Source organism: Colletes gigas, unplaced genomic scaffold (genome assembly GCF_013123115.1).
Source record: "Colletes gigas isolate AHSC1104 unplaced genomic scaffold, ASM1312311v1 Colletes_gigas_Sc00012, whole genome shotgun sequence".
Taxonomy (NCBI): domain Eukaryota; kingdom Metazoa; phylum Arthropoda; class Insecta; order Hymenoptera; family Colletidae; genus Colletes; species Colletes gigas.
Genome location: NW_025106641.1, coordinates 8,690,916 through 8,714,152, shown reverse-complemented (window position 1 = coordinate 8,714,152; position 23,237 = coordinate 8,690,916). Strand labels below are relative to the sequence as shown.

General features: G+C 35.9%; 1 protein-coding gene across 1 annotated transcript in view; it reads left to right on the top strand.

Moving 5' to 3' along the window:
• The window catches only part of LOC122399111 (neurexin-1), a 455,816-nt gene that overhangs the window by 255,320 nt on the left and 177,259 nt on the right, over nt 1-23,237 (top strand). Inside the window, exon 8 of the mRNA XM_043399529.1 lies at nt 11,368-11,526. Within this exon, the coding sequence (XP_043255464.1) occupies nt 11,368-11,526 (159 nt within the window). The remainder of the gene's footprint in view (nt 1-11,367; nt 11,527-23,237) is intronic.

Below are 23,237 nucleotides of genomic sequence, written 5' to 3'. Positions count from 1 at the left end.
GAATTACCAGGCACGCGATGACAGGGCCGCGCTTTCGTGTTTCCAGCGGAGTAAAAAGTTGCCGGGGAAACGTCGTTCGCCACGGTTCCCCGGCGAAAATTGCTTAACGCGATTTCCACGTCGAGTAAGATTTCCCGAAAGTTAACGTGACTCGTGGAAGCTGACGTTAGCTTGAAACGTACACGCAATAACGGCTCACAGTCGACTCTTATCTTGTTCGACATCGACTGTAAGAGGATTCGAAGTTTACCGAAAATACTTGCGTGTCGGTCCCTAAGTGAAATTTAAATTGAACGACGTCGATGCTTGCGCGGAGTGATTTTAGGAGACGGAACGACCAACGTCTCTTTTATACGCGAAAATAGGAAAACAGATTAGCGGCGATAAATGTCTCTTCAAACGAATCCTCGTTTCTCTATAATTTAAACAGACTCCAAAAATTCCACGTACCAATTCCTAATTGTCTATTACTTTTCGGTTGCAGCATCTCTTAAATAAATTTCGTTCCATTGACAGTTACATTCTTCCTTTCTAATACATTCTCTATAACGAAAACACTGTGTAGACTAAGCAAGGAAACAAGAAAGAGGTAATTAAAAATTCGTGGTTAAATTGATTCATTTTCAAGGAAACTTTATTCGATCTTCGAGAAAATTCACTTGACTCGTTTAAGATTATTCATTAAAAAGCAAGTTGCTAGATATTACATACTCTAAATAAATTATTTTAAATATTTCGACTATTTGTTTTTATAATATGTATCCTTAATTTTGTTCATTACATAAATGAGAGGACTTTCCACTATGTAACTGCAAAAATGAATTCTCCAAGTTGAAACGTTAAGGGAAGTGAATTTTAAGACACAAAAAGAGCCCCAAGACACATTTTAAACGATCGAATGTTGATTGGCTGGATAGGTTTGAAAATTAAATAGTGTATCGAGCCACGTGTGTGTGTGTGTGTGCAGCTTTTTCTAGTTGGCTGGTCCGCCACGTGGGCCCCGGGCAGCCATGAGAACAGGTTTCGTAAACGAGCTGGATAGCGAGCAAAGCCCGGGAAAAATTTTCTCAAGCCACTTCCTCCCCCATCGAGACAGCGACTGCGAGAGCCCTGCGGATAAAAAACGCGTTGAAAAAGTCGAGGATCCGTGTCCCGCATTTTCTGACGGCGTCGTAAAATGTGGGTCGCGGAGGACTCGAGGACTTTCACTGCAGTTTCGGGTCGTTGATCCTGGCGCGCGTCCCGGCCGCGATTTTCATCGGTTCTGCGGAAGTTGAGAAAATTATTCGAACTCGTGAACTCCTCGGAAGAATCCACCTTCAACGATTTCTGTCGTCGCCATTTTCTTCGCGCGAGTATGGACATCATGAACAAAAAACACTTGTAACAAGAATTTTTTGTGTGATTATAGTCCTGTGTGTTGTATTTTCATTTTTATGCAGCTAGTAAAATATTAAAATTGGACCTTGAACTTTTATTTTTTGTGGGTCAATATTGGAAAAATAATATTTTCTGAGCCATACAGCTAGTAAGATATTAAAATTTAACTTTGGTATTTTTGTGATATGATTTAAGTAACCATTGCAAGTAGAAATGTTTTAAGTTGAATTTATTTATGTTTATTATTATTGTTGATACAATTATAGTGTATTTTTTGTAAGTCAATAATCAAAGAATAATATTTTCTGTGGCATACAGCTAGTAAGATATTAAAATTTCACCTTGGTATTTTTTGTAGTACGATACAAGTAACGATTTCAAGTAGAAATATAGCGAATATGGTCAGCCACAACCTGCAACGTACCGTAGAATTTATATAATCTAAGCAACGTCACTTTCAGTAACTCAGTGATCGATAAATCAATGATTTTTATCAAAATTGACCATATATATGCAAGCAAATACGATTTGATTATCTTTGCAAGTAGAAATATCGAGCAATGGTCAGACGCGTGAAGCAAATCCTATTGAAACGCTCGAGTATCGAATAAATTTTCAAATTTAATTAGAGCTCTATATAAAAAATGTATATTCCACTATTTTTCAACATAGAATCATCCCTTTTAACACGTTTAATAGAAAATAATACACAAAGTGGAATATCGGTTTAAATACGGGGGAAATGATTAAATAAATTTGCCTGTCATCACCATTTTCTTCTTCATGGGTTATAGAAATTACGAACGAAAAATACTTCACCTTTCACGAGAATTTTTAGTGCAATTATAGTCCTACACCTTACATTTTTTTTTTAATTTTTATTTTTTGACAATTAGAAACTACCTAAGAGGAATAAGATTAATTTAGTTTTATGATACTTTCCATTTTTGATAAGCTACTCCTACATAGATTTCGTTTAATTAATTTATAAACTTCTTTGATTATATTTCATTAACTAACAGTAGTTCGAATAATTCATCAGTTTTTTTTTAATGCTAAGAATCTCATATCACGAAACATTTGAATTTAGTAGACTTTTCTTAATTTTTTTTTTACAAGATCATGAGGAATATAGTAATTGTTTTTTTTAAAGAATTTACATTTCATTTACAAAAATAATTCTCAAAATATAAATTTCTCGCTGGCCTAAAAATAGTATATTTTAGAAAATGCTGGACACCCTAAATTGCATTGCAACTAGCGTGAATTTAGTAGTCTTTTCTTTATTTTTGTTCACAAGATTATGAAAAATATAGTAAATTATATTTTAAATTAATTTTTAAAGAATATTTCGTCTATTATATACAGAAGCTTCGTTTATGAAAGTGGTCCTCGAAATATAAATGTCTGGGTCACGTAAAAATAGAATATTTTATACCCTCGACACCCTAAATCGCGTTGCAACTAGTGTGCCATTGTTATGAAATTTCGTTGGACGGTCCCCGTCCCGTGTAATTTCGCTAATTTAACATCGCTAGGCATTTGCATTTCGGCGATACGTTTCACGGTAAGCTGAAACAAAAAATCGCCCCCAGCAATTATGCGCAATCTGACGAACGACAAAGAGTCGCCGGCAATCCCACTTTCCATTCCGTTTCCAACGGGGAGATTTCATGAAATTTCGAGTGCATGCACGCGCAGTGGTGAATTTATACAATAATCTGCGCTTAGTTGGAAAAGTCAGTTGTTTGGCTGCGCTCAACGAGAGACACTTGATATAAATTCCGCTGTGGAATACATAACGACGCGGTACATCGTCCGCGTGATAAATCGTTTCTCTTTGACGCGAGATAACGGAACAACAACGCGGAAATTACGCGCGGCAACGCGTGTATGCAATTTTGAGAACACCCTACACAAAACAACTATTTGAATTTTGAGAATATTCGGCCGGAAAACGGCCACCAAAGCCTCCAGCGAAAAACTGGAAATTATTATGAGTTCTTCGAAAAAAATTCCTCGTAATTTCTCCAACATTCTTTGTAATTAGTCGATGTTAGCTAAATTTTTCTACAAGTTAACATATTTTATAATACTGTTCATAATGGTACATTTAACTTAAAGGAAGATGTGAGGTATTTAAATCTAGGAGGATACCAAAATAATAAAATTTGTTTCGATAGACGCGAAATAAAAATTGCTCGAATTTTCTCCAACAATCTTTAGAATTTCTCTATGTTAGGTAAATTCTTTTGCAAGTTAACATATGTCATGATTAGACTGCGGATCTTTATGCAAATTCACATTTTTATTAATAGAATTAATGAAACGGAAGCTTCGCAGAGGGCTGTTTCAACCCCTAAATATAATAATTCGTATCTTACTTTAAGTATTTCTTATATTTTTGCATATTAAATGCGTTCTGTAGTTTTTTGAGGATTAAAATTTCCCATAAATGCATAAACATCCGCAGTCTAGTCATGATTCTGCCGATAAAGATACATTAACCTCTTAACGCTCATGCCTGAGTCTGACTGCTTTGAAAAACGATATTTCTTCAATCTAACGGTTTGAGGAATGGCAATATTTTCCTTCAAATCATCTGTATATTAGATACGACATTGTAACAAGAAAAACAGCATATTTATATAGCTTAGAAACAAATCCAATAAAGAAAACTGATCATTCTCGGTTCACCCGAAAAATATGAGCGTTAAGGGGTTAAACTTAAAGGAAGATGAAACGTATTTAAATCTACGAGGATACCAAAATAATAAAATTTGTTTCGATCGACTTGAATGGCTTTGAGTTTTCGTTTTAATCGTTATTCGTTCGAATAGTTTCGAGAAACGTAAGCGAAACAAGTAACTATGAGAGGAATAAACTCGCTGATCGCGCCAATCTCTCGAACTCCGTTGCTTCGAAGATCTTCACTCCGGTACAACGATATTCGGGAAGTTTCGCGAGACAAGATCCGCCGCTGTACGCTCCGGCCTGATTGCGGCGTGCGTAAGTTTTAATTGTGCAGAAGTTTGATAGTCGCGACCCTGGAGCAACCGAGTCGCAATACAGCGAAGAACAACGAATTTCGATCGAGCTGCAGAATAAACTTTGACATTCTACTTAACATCCACGCGGGGGAGTCCCCGCTCGGCACGACGAGACACCGTCTCCGTTTTCCTTGGGAAGTTCCCGTGAAATTCGCGACAACGGGCAACGCGTTCGCGAGCGGAATTACCATTTGTCGAATTTCGCGCGACGGATGAACGTTATCGCGACGCGTTGTAAGATCACGTTACGAGCAACAGCCTGGGGAGCCGGATCTCTTGGATCGAGTTCTCGAATTCCGTTCTGCAAAGTTTCAGACCGAGCAGTCCTTTCTGCGAGGCGGGGGAAGAAGCGTGAAAGAATTACGAAGCACGGTTGAAAGTAAAAACAGAAACATTTAAGGGGGGATCCTCGTGTGAGGGAGTTGAAATTTAAAGGTTTTTTATTTTCTTCGCGAGAAATTAAAAGTTCTATCGCGTTAGACTTTTATGAGCATGAAGGGAGATCCTTACACTGTATGATTGTATTCTTTTTAGTTCATTTTATGTTGTATTTTAGTTAATAGTAGTTAAGTCTTCTCGATGTTAACCATAATTCGGTGTACAGTATAGCATCTATCATAGAGATCAGAAAAAAATTTTCTTGAAGCTGGTTTTAAACAAACAATATGGAAAATTTAAGAATCTGTACCATTTTGAAGGACCAAAGATTTTTATAAAAAAAAATTTTCCAAAAAAAAGATTTCTGGGATAAGATTAAAAAACTTAATTCCTATTTAATAAAGTATAATAAAAAATGGACTAAAAAAATATTTTCCTACACTGTAAGGGCCCCTCTTCATGCCCCAAAAAGCCTAATACAATAGAACTTGTAATTCTTTAGGAAAAAAATAAAAAAGGAAACTCTAAATTTTAACGCTGTTCCTCCCTTAAATTTTTGGTGTTTGAAACGCGAATCTCTTTGCTAGAATTTTTCTGATCAGTGTAAAAGTTGCTGGGAGATATTGTATTTTGATTGTTCGCTACCAGTGTCACGTTATGCTACATTTTAATTTTTAAAATTGTTTGGAATTAATACAGTCGATTGTGGAGTTTGTTAATAATCTGAATTCGTTAGTACAGTTTAATCTCCGCTAGAAATACGTTTCAGCCACGTGGGCGATTGTCTTTCGTGGGCAGAGAAGTGATTAAAGGTTAATCGTCGTGGGTGGGTGAGCGATAGCAACCCAGAACCCACGCGATCCTGGTTCGAGTAAAAAAAAAGCCGATGTGGAAGTTTTTAATTAAGCCAATCGATCCGTTTAAATGCGTTACAATGGCCGGGAATTCGTTGAATCGCGGGGATGGAAATCGAAATTCTCTACGATATAATTTGAAGAAAAAAAAACATCGAAGATACAAATATGTTCGAGAATTGAAATCCACCGAGTGAAATTGGTATTTCGATCGACGCGTTTAAACGAATTTACTCTTTTGTTCGTCGAGTACCAATTTTTCTATTTAACGACAATTATAGAATTAATTAGAGACTGTATAAACGAAGTAATCAAACAAAAAAATTGAAATCGATGATCGTGTGACTGGTTTGAAATATTTGATATTTGAAAGTGGATCAATTTGAGGTAAAATTTTGTATATTACAGAATTACTGCTTTTTGTATTTTCTTAACCACTTGTACGATTTGATTCCAAATAGTTTTTCAAAGGTGTACTGTTCAATTTTATTTAAATTTGTTCGTGCAAGAATAGATTTGTTTTATGAATACCATGTGAGTGTGAAAATGTGTTATTTTTAATATATAAGGCTTTGATGACACTTGAGTAGAATCATGATTGTTGTATATGTCTGAATTTCTAAAATTAATGAAGTTATGGCTGTTTCATGGAGGTGATTGTCAACGTTGGGATACAAAACTTTAAAAGCATTTTTCTCGAAACTGTGTTTCCCAGAGCAGTGTCCATGATACCTCAAAATCTACTTGACCAATTGGTTTGAAATTTAGGTGCACGTATGACTATAGTTCGTACCAGAATCGACCCAAAATTTTTAGTTTTTACATTTCTTTTAGACTCTTGTATACGTTTGTGTTATTTCTATAGCTTTTTCCGAATATTTTTTACTCGAGAAATAGTAAATTAGTTTAAAATTTAACACCTTATTATTGGTCTTCAAAAACTACAAGAAAATAGTTCCGCTAAACTATATTTTCGCCTACTTTTATTGCTATAAAAACACAAAAATGAGTCAAAAAGACTCTACTATATCGTAGAAGATTGAAAGCAATTATGTTCGAAAATGGAAGTGGTTCTAATTTCAACTATCTTCAGTCCAACAAATTTTAAAATGTCCCCGAAACATATATAAAAAAACCTTGTAAATTTGACTGCAAAAGGTGTTACAATTTATTCACAAAAAATTCTCCAAGTGACTTTAAAAAAACCTCACACTTCCCTACAATATTTTTAAAAATATAAAAATACCGCAAGACTCTACTATACCGTCAAAAATTAAAACCGATTATATTCGAAAATACACAGGGCCACCAATTTCAACTTTCTTTCGCCCAAACAATTTCAAAATTTCCCCAAAACACGTACAAATAAACCTTGTAAATTTGACTGCAAAAGGTGTTACAGTTTATTCACAAAAAATTCTCCAAGTGGCTTTAAAAAAACCTCACGCTTCCCTGCAATATTTAAAAAAATATAAAAACACCGTACAGCTTACACAGAACAAATTCCGCCTCAGAATGCTTGGTTTCGAGAGAAAACGGCGGCCTCGATTCGCGAAATCATTTACCACTGACCGCGAAAGATTATCGTTGGCCCCGTCACTGGCAACGACCCCATAAAATTCAGCATTTAGACGGAGGGGCTGTTCCGGCGGCGAATGGCGTCGAGTGGTCCATTACGAGTTCACGGGAAGGCGTCGATAGTCGTTATCTTCCGGTTATCCCGGTTCCTTTTTCGGCTTCCCTTTTCGCCGGGGGAGGCCGAACCCCCGTTCGAAGTCTCCTCGACGGAGCCCAGGGTCGAAAGGACTTTGCCAGGTCTTCAGCCCAGCCGTTTCCCCCCTCCCTCCCCCCACCTACCATCGGTGGTTTTCGTTCTCGTAATTAGTCTGCTCTCCAGCGAAGGATGCTTTTCCTTGGACCGCAGCCGGAGCAATCTCTTCATAATTCCCGCGGACTTATCTCGGATGTTTCTTCGCGAGCAAACAGATCTTAGACGAGGGCTGCGGGAACTCCGCCGTGATAAAATTAAGGTGGAGCGGTTCGTTAAGGGGCTCGCGGGACCCTTTTCGCAGTCGAAGGTACTTCGACTGGCAAGTTAGAGAGGTGCATTACGATGTTTACCCATCCCCGCGGCCGATGCCGGATATTGTGCCTTCGATGGAGGGCTTTTCCCAGGCACTTTGTTCCCCGGCCGGGCTCGAAGATATCGCGTTGTAGGGCTGCGCGTAACATCGTCCGGCACGTGTTCGATTTCTTCCATCCGTGGGTGTACGAAACCTCCTCGATGCCGCCCGGAAATCGTTGAAAAGGAATTGCTCGATTTCTCTGGGAACGTTTCAAAAGCTAGGCTCGCCCAACGGGGAAATCTTATTTCGATGATGATGGGTCAGGCGCGCGTTCGAATGGAAGTTTATTCGTACGTAAGCCGATTTTAGCCCTTTAAACCTCGCCCTACCGAATCGGGGTACATTTTATATCGGGCTGCTTGTACCTTTCGGAATGGTCCAGTTCTGGTTTTTGATAAATAAATTTAAATTTCACTGTGGGAGGGTTGAAATTTATTTTGGAGGAGTCTCACGCGCTGTGGTACGAGAAATATAACATAATATACAGGGTTATTCATTTAATTCTTTCACTCTAACCCTTAAATCAGTTACAACTGAATTACATTAATTAATAATGATTCTTATAAAATTAGTAAATCCTTTAAAACATTTAAGAAACTATGAACTAATTTCAAATAATTACATTGATATATACTGTAAAATTATTATTTATACAACATGCAGTTTATAAGAAAACTTAAAGTGAAAGAGATAAATGATTAACTTGTATACAATATAATTTTCCAGAACCCTTTTTCCTACCCCTTGTCGATTTCACTTAAAAATTAGTTTTTCATTTTTAGTAATTTTGTTTGACGCTCTACAGAAAAGTTGTGTTATACTTTTTTATAGGTACCCATGAGCTCTACTTCAGAAAAAAATTTCATTGAAATATATTCACTATTGAAGGAATTATGGCCGTTAGAAAATTGGACCATTTTTATGGGGTTTTTCTCATTTTACGGGGTGAAGGAACTACTTTTTCAATATTGTTAGAATTTCTACATATTCTCCGCTAAAATACGCGTTGTTTCCACTTTGAAACATTAAAATCGCCCAATCCGTTCAGGAGTTATGACGTTTTAAAGATTCGCATGAAATTTCAGTGAAACATATCAATGATATGGTCAGATATTATTTTCGGTGAGGAATTTTTTTCTCGAAAATGCGTAGGAATTCAGGGATATGTGTAATGATAAAAAATGATTGTAATTGACCCTTCTAACTAAATATAATTTTTTTAGTACGATTTGAAAAATTTTTTTTTCGCCGAAAAATTTCAACACCTTCTCGAATTTTTTTCTCGAAAGTGGGTAGGATTTTGAGGGTATGTGTAATGACTAAAAATGATTGTAATTGACCTCTCTAACTAAATATAATTTTTTTTAGTACGATTTGAAAAATTGTTTTTTCGCCGAAAAATTTCAACACCAACTCAAATTTTTTTCTCGAAAGTGGGTAGGATTTCGGGGGTATGTGTATTCATCAAAATTGATTGTGATCAACCCCTGCAACCGAGAAGAATTTTTCCAGAATGATTTGAAATTTTTTAATTTAATCTTTTAATAAGGTTTTAATTAAGCCTCAGTCAAGAAATTGATATTCTTGATTTTCGTCTTATTTCGGCCTCTAGAATCTCCCATTAATATTTTTCCCACTGGTGGCAACCTAGATAGTTCTAAATATTGTGTAAAAATAAAACTTAGATTAATTTATAGTCGCTATGACAAGGAAACTTTGAAGGTTTTTTGGGAATGGTTCGAAACAAAAGGTTTATCTAGCAACCAAGATAATTAAGAATAGTTGCTCTGACAAATTTGTTTAAGAATAATTGCTCTGACAAATTTGTTTCATACAGATTTATGAGCGACAGTGAAGCGAAATATCCTTTTCCTGTCCCATAAACAGGAACCAAACATCCAAGAATCGCAAGGAAATCGCAATGTCTCGCATTAATAATAGCAACTTTGCGAGATTTATGAAAACTCTTGCACCCGTATGGACACGCCAGACGGGCTGAGCAAATCCGATCGAACGTCGGAAGAAAGACAGACGTCTGCAGTACGACTCGTCGAGATTCATCGGATTGTTTCCGCTGCATCGCGATTCAATAAAGTCGCCCGAACAAACGGATGAAACAGATGGCCTCCCACGGCGATCTCAACTTTTCCCATTTTCCCTCCTCGATCATCCCGGGGCGTGGCGAATTTCGTTTTTCGCGCGAATCTGTTTTTCCGCCGATTAGCTTAGCACGCCTCCGACAAAGACGCAACCTTCTCCCCCTCCCCCTTCGACATCCCGTGCTACGACAAAGCGAAATTCCGTGGGAGTCTCGTCCGAAACTGTCGTCCCTTTTTTCCGCTATCAGCGATCGTTAATTAACAAGGAAAAAGATCTAGACCGTGACGCGGAACAACGGTCGCTATCGTTTTTCCTCGCAGTCTGTTTGTCCCCGTCCAGCGAACAAGATTATCCTTCCTTAACGGGAAATTAAATTCCCGGCGTAATTATTCACGATCCTTGGCGCTTTTGCCCGCGTTATTCGCTCGTGGTCCATTGTACGGTGCACCATGGTGACGATTATTATGGTATATGGTCCCTTGATTTAGAAAAGATATCGTTTATTAGCAACTTTTCATATTTTTCCAGAATATTGAGTTCTTGTTGTTTGGTAGCAATTTATTAGCTAAATACATCGTTGATCGAGGCCCTTTCGAGATCGATGACTTCTTGATTCGTCACTATTTTACACTAGAACAGGACAGTTATAGTATGTTTATTTGTACCAAAGTGCAAATAAGTAAATAGGTGTAATATTGCAAATAAGTGTCTATACATCAAATCCATATTGTCAGTCATATTCATCAAAAATCCAGTAGAGTAAATTTTTTACCAGTTTTATTAGAAATTAGATCACTTTGACTACTTTGGTAGTTCCAGTGATAAAGCAATAATTTTCTCGACGAAAACGAGCTCAAGTACTCCATTCGAATATGCATTTATTTGAGATTCTACTGCAGCACTATTATAACGATAATGTCAGTTTGACCTGATTATTAGCGAACGAAACATTCCACCATACTTATAATAGTATTATAAATATATATTATAAATGTATTGGGTGTAGAAATTAATTCCTCTGTTTCTACTTTATTATCTATACCCTCTCAAGTTACATCAAAAGAGCCATCTTTCTTTCGCCAGAGAACGACGGATCAAAGTCATCATTAAAACACAGTTCCCTTAAAAAAAAAATTGTTGAAAGTCACCGAATTAATTTCTACGCCAAAAGATACGGAAAAGAAGCGTCATTCTGGAATCCACGTGTCCCGAGGCGATGAATTGGTTACGAATTTCGCGAGTGTTCGCAAAAACGAAGGAGCACGCGTGAATCGTAAAGATGGCCGTCGAGGAGGAGGCTTAATCCTCCGCGTCGAGCCGTGTCTTCGTCTCGGGACGACTTGGCTGCACTTTAATCTGAAATCGGGGGTTCCAGACGACGCTTTTAAGCCGCCGTTGTCGGGGACACGGGAAGGGGGTAAGCGTAACTTTTCGGAAAGCCCTCACGAACTTTGCCCTACCCCATGGGCTGTGTTGCAGCTCTCCGCCATCGTCGATGGGATTTACGCGGAACACGGACACACTGCGGGCTCGTTCACACATTTGGCGAGCGATCGACTGTTGGTGGGTGGAGGCGCCGACGCGAGATCCCTGCAGGGTGCCAAAGGGATCAACAACTTCGTTGGATGCCTCAGAAAGGTGAGATCCGTTTCAGGATCGATGTGATCCACTTTGCGACTTATTCGAAACGGCCCCCGGGTTAGGACGATCGGGACTTAGCGACGCGGACCATGCAAAGTGCTTAAAGAACCGTGCTGGCTGATGTCACGATAGCTCCAGAGTCCGAGGATGCTTGCTTAAAGAGAACAAAGTCTTTCATCGACCTTTGAGAAACATTTTATCGCGTTGATACGACGCATAGTGTGCAAAAAACGTCTAAAACGCGAAGAAAATGGCATTTTTCAAAGTAACGATTATTCTTTATGGGTCGATTATTGTGAATGGAATTGCTATATCATTAGTTGCAAGGTACAAGTAATCATAAAAATTAACAAGGAAACCTAAGTACAAACTTCATAGTTGAATCATAGTTTCATGTCAGCTTTTATTAATTCAAATGATTTGCAAGAAAATGAGAAATTATTTAGTCTGCCTTTAATGTGTAAATTCTTGAACACTTTTTATACTATATTGAAAAATATCTATATATGTAAATGTGTCTTTTATATATACTTTATGCATTAGACAATACCTGTTCTACATAGTTATTATGTTGTGCAATAATATCTCAAACTACTAATAACGAATTAAAAAATCCATTATTTCACATTGAAAATATTTCTCATCAATGAACGGTTAATTCGTACCTTAATTTGACATTAGATTCGTAATCAGCGATCACAGAAACCTTAATATAATAATCAAAGATCAATTTCATATTTTGTCCGCGTTCTGGTCACTTTTTGCCCAACGAAGCCACAAATAACGTTTACCTGGGCGAACCACAAATCAAGTGATTTATTTTTTATTCCCAATTTTGTAAAGTTTACAGTTTTCACAGAAAATTCGATTCGATTTAACGTTGCCTTTCGCGTACGCCAATATTTTCTGATCGTGTAGCGAGACTGCTACGCGGTTCTCGTAATATTTTTTAATCAAAGTTTCCAGCGGAAGCTTTAGGAATTCCGTTTAGGAATTTACAATATTTTTGTGCCCCTCGAATAATTCGTTTCGCCGTAAAATCTTCGCCGGGAGTTCTGCGAAATTTATTTTAACGTCTCGCGCATTTAAAAAGCAAATGGGAGAAGGTATATAAGAAACCGGAGAGGATGGAACTTTTGCTTAATTTTAAATTAAAACCGAAGTATTATAAGTTTCCACGGGGCTCCTCGAAGGATAACGTAACACGAAAACTAATTAAATTATCTTTTCTCTGGGATCTTCCAACGTTACAACGTTATAAACAAACGGGAAACAAGTTCCGATGGAGCATTACTTTACATTATGCTGATCGTTTTTCCAGCGAATCTCGCCCGGCCTTTCGTGAACAGATTTAAAGGAAATTCAATTGCACGCGAAACGTCCATACGTTGGAAAACGGAAACTGTCGCTTAAAACGTTTACGTTTTCATTCATCGTAGATCTCTGCTCTTAATTAGAGGAGAAAACGGTCAGACGTGGTTTTAAAAAAGTAACGAATATTACTGCGCTGTTTAATGTTTCAGTAAAGATTAATTAAAGAACGACTTGAAAACTAAGAAGAATACAAGGTTGAGCAAATTGCGCTTCTACGGTTTTAATTTGTTATCGTTATCACGGTCGCATCGTAGCGTCTACTGCTCGTTGTTTTATCTCGCGACGCCTCGTTTCATTAAAAGATAACACGTTCTTGTCCTTCTGGAGCCAAATACCCTACGCAAACGGGACATAAATGCTCCCAGTTGCTCAGTGTTTGCTTTAATTGAATAAAGAAATTAGTTTGAATCGTGGTCGAGTAAATAAAACGACATGAATTAATTTCTTTTTATTCTAATTATTATTGTTAATACATTTAGACTGTATTTTTTTGTGAGTCAGTAATCATAAAATAATATTTTCTGAGGCATACAGCTAGTAAGATATTAAAATTTCTTGGTATTTTTGTAGTGCAAGTAACGATTTCAAGTAGAAATATAGCGAATATGGTCAGACGGGACCTAAAACATACCGTAGAATTTATATAATCTAAGCAACGTCACTTTCAGTGATTCAGTGATCGACAAATTAATGATTTTTATAAAAATTAACCAAATGCATGCGAGTTAAAATGATTTAAATATCTTTGCAAGTAGAAATATCGAGAAATAGTCAGACGTGGCAAGCAAATCGTACTGAAACGCTCGCGTATCGAAAAAATTTTCAAATTTAATTAAAACACCATATAAAAAATGTACATTCCACTATTTTTTAACATAGAATCCTCCCTCTTAACATATTTAATGAAAAACAGTACCCAAAGTGGAATATCTGTTTAAATACACAGTAAATAAATTTTAAATGCTACGATTAAACATTCCAAGACGTAGGGCGATTATTTCGAGATGTTTATTCTCTCCCTGCCTATAGAATATTTACACGAAAAGTATTGTTAACAGAATCTCAGTTTGTAAAATAGTTTTATCGGGTTTAATCATTCAACGATCACCGTAGGAAGCCCGTTGTCCCGGTTCCCTTAATAAATTTGCCACCGTCGTGCGTTCGTCTGACTCTGCATCCAGTTCCGGGAGGGGTTGGCCAGTTTCGTTAAAAATGAAAATATCCAAGCGGAAGTTCCGAGCGTAACGGGCGCGGCGGCGGTCATTGCGACGCGATGAAATATTCATGGGGGCAACTTTCTTCGCGAAGTCTCGCCGCGAAAAAGCGACGGGAGAGCGAGGGGTAGCATCGCCGCCGTCGGGAACTCGTAACAAAGAAACGAACGATGCAATAAACTGGTCGCAATAACGACGCGTAAAGTAAAAGTCCGATGCGAGGGGTTAACGGCGGCCATAGTTCCTCTGGATATCGCCCCTTAAGTAGCTTTAAGGGCGTACCGACGTGGACTCGCGTAATATGCAAATAGAAATCGCCGCGGGCTTCCTTTCACACCGATTACTTGCCGCGAGTTTTGTCGGAGATTGCGGGAACTGCATTATTATGAGTCCCACTCTGGAACCGTCGCGACTTCTCGTAGACCAGCCTCCAAAAACTGAGCAAATTATCAATTTAGGCAAATAATAGTTTGGGTAGCCTCAGATTATAGGATACTGGTTCGATGAATGGAAATTACCGGATTTTTTCGTGTAGTGTGGACGCACGAGGTGTTGACAACTGTTTCTAGACACACTATAGTGCTAGAAATTTGTCTTTGTAAGGTGAAAGATAAATAGAATTTGAGAAAATTATCAATTTGGGCAAACAATAGTTTGGGTAGCCTCAGCTGATAGGATACTAGGTCGATGAATGATAATTACTTGATTTTTTCATGTAGTGTGGGCACACGAGGTGTTGACAACTGGCTCTAGACACACTTTCGTGCTAGAAATTTGCTTTTGTAACGTTAAAGATAAATAGAATTTGAGAAAATTATCAATTTGGGCAAACAATAGTTTGGGTAACCCCAGATGATAGGATACTGGGTCGATGAATGATAATTACTTGATTTTTTCATGTAGTGTGGACGTACGAGGTGTTGACAACTGGCTCCAACACACTGTCGTGTTAGAAATTTGTTTTTGTTCGATGAAAAATAAATAAAATCCAAGAAAATTATAAAAAAATAGTTTAGGTAACCTCAGATTTATAAATGAAAACTACCAAAACCATTTTGTGTATTGTAGACGCGCGAGATGTTGGCAACTGTCTCTAGCGACACTTTTTTACTAGAAATTAGTTTTCGTTCGGTGAAAGATAAACATAACCCCAGAAAATGATCAAAAAATAGTTTATTCAATATTTAATAAATAAGTAATTCAATAGTCAACAGATTCCTTCGTGTATTGTATACACAAGAGATGTTGTCAACTGTCTCTAGCGACACTTTTACAAGTTGAAATTACAAAAGAAAAATATTGTACGAATCATACCGAAAGATAAATAGAATATCAAAAAAATTAAATTATATACGATCGAATGAATATTTTCTAGGTGTCGTTTTTAATGCACAGTGAAAATAATGTAAAAATATGTGGAGAAAGGAATAAAGTGTAGAAGCGTGTGAAGAAAACAAAGTGCAGTTAGAAGCTGTTTCCAAAATAAACTGTAATAAACGATAATAAGATAGGTACGTTATTTCTAATGTTTTCGACAGTGTATTACGTCGAGATTCTCGAGGTGAAATATTGAAATGCACGTTTCTGTGTATTTCGAGTCCCAGTTAACGTGGATTCAAAAGTACCGGAGCATGATAATGAAAAATATCGCGAGGGAAAAAGTGAAATATTAAAATACGCGCGTGCATTTGTCAAGAAAATTTAAATGGCATACCCTCTTTCTCCCCGCAACCTTTCCTCCCCCCCCCCCGCGAAATAAAGAATTGGTTCGATACTGGTCCCGAAGAAAACAGCGTACACTGACACTCAAAACTTTCGAGCCTCGATCTTCATTTTTTATACTCGTTTGTACCGTTGACAATTTTACCAATGAATATTAGAAGCTTTAGAGGGTTGTAAATATTCTTTTGGAAAAATTCCAAAACTTTCGAAATTCTTCCAGAAATCAATTATTATTCAAATTATTCGATACTGTTTGGTAAATGACTAATACTACTCGAATGTATATTATAATTTTCGTAATAAATTTTGATTCGAGACTCTGAATTTTTCGTCCACGAATTATAATTTCCATCTTATCTAATTTATAATTGACGTTAGTTTTTGTAAAATGTTCGTTTGAAAGATCGAAGGATGCCTCGAACTTTTAGGCGACAGTGTACGCGGTTTTTTCGAACAATGGCGAAAGTTTCATTTTGCGCGAGTACCGCCAGATTTTCGACCTATTGCCAAACCTCGAGGGAAATTCGGCTTCTGTCATTCTTTCCGTAGAATATTTGTTTAACCATAGAGACATCGGGTAATCTATACTCTTCGTCGGATCTCTGAACAATTGGACTTCGTCGATACAAACATCAGATGTTATTGGTACGAATTTATCCACGTAAGGGCTCTATTCGTACACAAATACTATAAAACAACATTTTCAATATGAACGAAAATAACTATTCCTTAAAACGATAAAATCAAATAATTTCGCTATTATTTACTCTTGATTAATTTTTTCCTGCGAGGTCAGGTCTTCCTATCATAATAGATTCAATTTTCCAGCATTACAGTTTAATGTAGAACGAATTCATGGTTCAAAAATTCGGACCAAACGTTCTCCAAGCATTTCGTTTTCATAAACAAGCATTCACATTTACCATTCATATTTAAAGATCGTATCACAGTAGAAGCTTCGTTAAAATTGTTAAATACGTGTTCCTTCTACCATTCGAAGCAATTCCAGGTCAAATATTATATAGATATACAACAACGTTTTCAATATAAATGAGTCTTCCATAAAAAATCATAATTATTCCTCGAAAGAATGAAATCAAATAATTTTTGGAGCCCAGGTCTTCCTATTATAATAGATTCAATTTTACAGCTTGGTCAGTCTAATATAAAACGAATTCATGATTCAAAAATTCAAACCAAACATTCTTCAAGCATTTCGTAAACGACCATTCATATTTACGTACATTCATCCACATCTGGAAAACTGGAATATCGTATCACAATAGAAGGTTCGTTATAATTGTTAAATATGGTTTCCTTCTACCATTCGAAGCAATTCCAGGGCAAATATTACATAAATTCTAGAAAACAACATTTTCAATATAAACGAATCTTCCATAAGAAATCAGAATTATTCCTTAAAACAATAAAATCAAACAATATCGTTAATTTCTTCCTATAAAATCAGGTCTTCCTATCGTAATAGATTCAATTTTCCAGCATTATAATCTAATATTACTCTAATATTATTACAGTCCAGTATTACAGTTACTCCTATATAATATAAAACGAACTCATGGTTCGAAAGATCAAATACAAAATCATTTCATAAACTTGATACATGAATCTCCGTTCTACCATTCATATTTGCATACATTCATCCATATCTGGAAAACTGGAATATCGTATCACAATACAAGGTTCGTTATAATTGCTAAATATGGTTTCCTTCTACCATTCGAAGCAATTCCAGGGCAAATATTACATAAATTCTAGAAAACAACATTTTCAATATAAACGAATCTTCCATAAGAAATCAGAATTATTCCTTAAAACAATAAAATCAAACAATATCGTTAATTTCTTCCTATAAAATCAGGTCTTCCTATCGTAATAGATTCAATTTTCCAGCATTATAATCTAATATTACTCTAATATTATTACACTCCAGTATTACAATTACTCCTATATAATATAAAACGAACTCATGGTTCGAAAGATCAAATACAAAATCATTTCATAAACTTGATACATGAATCTCCGTTCTACCATTCATATTTGCATACATTCATCCATATCTGGAAAACTGGAATATCGTATCACAATAGAAGGTTCGTTATAATTGTTAAATATGGTTTCCTTCTACCATTCGAAGCAATTCCAGGGCAAATATTACATAAATTCTAGAAAACAACATTTTCAATATAAACGAATCTTCCATAAGAAATCAGAATTATTCCTTAAAACAATAAAATCAAACAATATCGTTAATTTCTTCCTATAAAATCAGGTCTTCCTATCGTAATAGATTCAATTTTCCAGCATTATAATCTAATATTACTCTAATATTATTACAGTCCAGTATTACAGTTACTCCTATATAATATAAAACGAACTCATGGTTCGAAAGATCAAATACAAAATCATTTCATAAACTTGATACATGAATCTCCGTTCTACCATTCATATTTGCATACATTCATCCATATCTGGAAAACTGGAATATCGTATCACAATACAAGGTTCGTTATAATTGCTAAATATGGTTTCCTTCTACCATTCGAAGCAATTCCAGGGCAAATATTACATAAATTCTAGAAAACAACATTTTCAATATAAACGAATCTTCCATAAGAAATCAGAATTATTCCTTAAAACAATAAAATCAAACAATATCGTTAATTTCTTCCTATAAAATCAGGTCTTCCTATCGTAATAGATTCAATTTTCCAGCATTATAATCTAATATTACTCTAATATTATTACACTCCAGTATTACAATTACTCCTATATAATATAAAACGAACTCATGGTTCGAAAGATCAAATACAAAATCATTTCATAAACTTGATACATGAATCTCCGTTCTACCATTCATATTTGCATACATTCATCCATATCTGGAAAACTGGAATATCGTATCACAATAGAAGGTTCGTTATAATTGCTAAATATGGTTTCCTTCTACCATTCGAAGCAATTCCAGGGCAAATTTTACATAAATTCTATAAAACAACATTTTCAATATGAACGAATCTTCCATAAGAAATCATAATTATTCCTTAAAACAATAAAATCAAACAATTTCGTTAATTTCTTCCTGTAAAATCAGGTCTTCCTATCGTAATAGATTCAATTTTCCAGCATTACAATCTAATATTACTCTAATATTATTACAGTCCAGTATTACAGTTACTCCTATATAATATAAAACGAACTCATGGTTCGAAAGATCAAATACAAAATCATTTCATAAACTTGATACATGAATCTCCGTTCTACCATTCATATTTGCATACATTTATCCATATCTGAAAACTGGAATATCGTATCACAATAGAAGGTTCGTTAAAATTGTTAAATATGGTTTCCTTCTACCATTCGAAGCAATTCCAAGGTAAATTTTACATAAATTCTATAAAACAACATTTTCAATATGAACGAATCTTCCATAAGAAATCATAATTATTCCTTAATACAATAAAATCAAACAATTTCGTTAATTTCTTCCTGTAAAATCAGGTCTTCCTATCGTAATAGATTCAATTTTCCAGCATTATAATCTAATATTACTCTAATATTATTACAGTCCAGTATTACAATTACTCCTATATAATATAAAACGAACTCATGGTTCGAAAGTTCAAATACAAAATCATTCCATAAACTTGATACATGAATCTCCGTTCTACCATTCATATTTGCACACATTCGTCCATATCTGGAAAACTGGAATATCGTATCGCGGTAGAAGGGTTCGTTAAAATTGTTAAATACGTCTCCCTTCCGCCATTCGAAGCAATTCGAGGGCAAATATTACGAAACTTCCGGTTACGTAAATAATCGAAGACCCCCGTATTCCGTTGGTTCGCGGGAAGTTGGCGTCCCGCGCGCGACAAATCCCGCAAGAACGGAGTTCCCGACTGCTGAATTTCGGTCCCGAACGTCGTCGATTACACTGGAATCCGCGGTCGGTTACAACGTTCCGTCCCGGAATTTAAACAAGACCCAGCCCGGCACTGAAACAACACTGTCTCCCGCGGTTTCCGAGGTTTTGATGGATCCAGCCGTAGCTTCCGGGCGTCGGGGACCAGTTCCGCTCGATATCGTTCCAGCCTCCCGTTTGGTAATGCTCGCCAAACTTCGTGTATGAACAGTCGACGGTGGATGGGAGGTTGGCCCCTCCCCGGAAATCTTAATGAAGACTTAGGGGGCCGCTTTGATCGCCGCGAACCATTATGGCGACGCGTCCCTGCTCGAAAACGTCCACTTTGTGCAATCGTCGAAAGTCCAATAGGACGTTCAGCGGAGGGTCTCATCCGACAAATAATACCGTCTGCTTCGATCGTGTAAATAGCTCCGGTATTATACGGCAGCTAAGGAGCAGTTGATTTATTAGGTCGCGTTGCTTCCGACGGTTTTTCAGCCTCCGTTTCTCAGACCTGGCTCGTATTGTTCCCGTAAAGAGGATTTGCCCCGGTAGTAACGCTCCTCTTGCGAACGGCTGAGGAGAGTTTATTGGATTCTGCTTGAATCCGCGGAATCGGAAAGCCATGACTGACGGGGAACTGTTTATTCATTTCGAGTTCGAGTCAAAACGGCGCACGGGGTCGTTGGTTGCTTTCTTTCTTGTTCCTGGATCGTTGGAGAAACCTGGATATTAAACTTTGGATATTGGACACTAGAACTACCAACAATGTGTGTTTATTTGTACCAAAGAAATTAAAACGAAATAAATGGTACTTCATTCTTTTATCGTGGTAAATTTGTGGAAATCCAGTCTAGTAGATTTGTAATAATTTTTATTAGAAATTACGAATTTTGACCAGTTTGGTAGTCCTAGTGTTGAAGAATATTTTCTGAAATCAGTAACCCTTCAATTTGACTCGTATAACACTCTACATACACGGAAGAAATAGCAGTTCCAAACACGATGAGGATGAAAATGGCGAAATTAAATTATACTTTACCTAATTCGAATCAGGAAAAAATAACTTGAAACTCCCGCGTTAGAATTGTGGTAATTTCAAGAATTTTTTGAATTTTAAGGTACCAGAGGATTCAGGTTATATTTCAAGCTTCTTTTTTTAGTATTTAACACTAAAACTACGGGCAATTATAGTGCATTTATTACTACCAGAAATATTAATATCATAGAAACTTGAAAAAATGCCTTACAGAAAATTACGGTAATTTATCAAAAATTTTTACATTTAACTTAACTCTGTATGTGTGTGTGTGTGTCCAATTGAAGGTGTATCGAATAAACATGAGAATTATAGTGAGATAACATAGGTTGTCCTAAACAACCCCTCGAAACGATTCTATATTAATATTAAACTCTATCTGTTAATATTTCATTCCAAATTTTTAGTCCTTGAGTTTGGTTCTCCTTGAAAGAAAAGAATGATAAATGACTGTTAAAGAACATGGATCGCATTGTTAAAATCTTTTCATCAAGAATTGATTTTCATTTTAATTAGAGAAACAAGATGATCGTGTATGTTACATTTAAAAAACGATAACGTCGTTTAATCTGTCCCTTGAAAATGTCATGCAATGAATATACATCTCCTACGATCCAGCTCGCTGTAAAATTATTAAAAAGTTCCTTAGCGTCGTGAGAGCCAAAGTTTCCTTGTTAACAATGTAGCTGGACTGCAGTTATTTTTTATTTGCCCATTCTCCATAATTTAGTGCGCTACAGTATTGAATTTTATAAAATGAACACAAAGTTCCTTGCAGAATATTCGTAACCTGCTCGAAGTTTCGAAATATTACGTAAAATTAAACGGACGAATAGGAGTCTCATAATTGCTAATAAAACATTTTTTAAATTAATTCTTCCATATTTGTATAGTTGCTACTGACAGCTAATGTGACTTCGAGCATCGTCTAAAAACAAATTTAACGTGGAATTATTTAAAAATATGAAAACTGAATTATTTATCAAACTAGAAGTACTTAATTCTGATAAATATTTTACAACGTGTTTGCTGCACGATCGATAACAATTACGAATAATTAGCAACGCCCGCTGGTATATTTATGTCCGGCTAATAAGTAATCGATCGGTTAATTGAGTTCGTTATACTATTTATGCGAGGCGGTAAAAACGAACGATCGTAAATCACCTTGAAAAATACTCCCGAATTTTAACCGGTCGCGATTTTAACGGCCTGGATAAATAATGCCCGCCTCCCCCGTGTGGGGTAAATCGCGATTGCCTGGGATCGATAAAAGATATAAATCTTTGCTAATATGTAATTACTATGTTAATGCGCGCGTTAATAATCGTGTTTCTGGATTTATCTTTCAATTGCTCCTGTTCGCCGGCCGTGCGATTTAAATATAAATAAAAATCCGCGAAGCCATCGAATCGTTTCGCGTTTATACTTAATTATTACGTCGCTGCCGTTGTTATTATCATTACTCTCATTATTTGTAATACTTTTGCAGCTGAAGTTACGGTTGTTGCGGAATGTTTACGGCTGAACAATTTTATTTCTACTGAACTGTCGAGTTTTTCTACGTTGTTTCGATATTGATACAAATTGGGCTTTATTCATTAAAATAATCATATTCAACATCAAATATTTAGTTTAAAAACTTCGTAAGTAAGCTTTTTGTAAACTCCTTCGAGATTTTTGTACATATATCTTCCATTAATTATTAAAATTTGCTTATGTATTTTGTTTAATTTTCTTAAACCATGGTGGCAAGCAATTATAAATTATACATTTGTATTGTTCTGTTATCAAAAGGTGAAATTATATATATTTACTATTTTACTTTTATAGTATATAGTTGGAATAATAAAAAAAAGAATATACATGGTCCTCAAAATTTGAATTCAGGGATTAATTTCTCTTAAAAATGAATTAAAATATTATACTAACTCTAGTATCAATGTTTCATCATTTATTACAAAGAATATCGAAAATATCAACAAGAAAAGAATAATCACCTTTAGCTGCGATAATATGTATACTTGGCTTGCAGCGATCAACCAATTAAACAGTTTGATTCGATCATTAATGATTCCATCCCACTAATTAACGTAATTATATTTACCAATGATTTAATTACTTTATCTTGACGTATTCGTATTTAACGAGATTTAATCCACACTTAATTAACGCGTAATTCATCGTAACCCAGATCTAACTCAGACCTAATTAATATCCAATTCAGATCCAACCACCAACCAAGACCCACGTCGAATTAATACCTAACGCACATTCGATTCGCCTTAAGCCAGTTGCAAATCCGCAAATTATTAATACCCTAAAATTTTTCCTCGAATCAACGAAATAATCGCAAATCTATTATTCGTATAAAAATATTTGCTCAAATTTTAATTTATACTCGCAAAGGAATTCTTTTGCGTTTGAATAT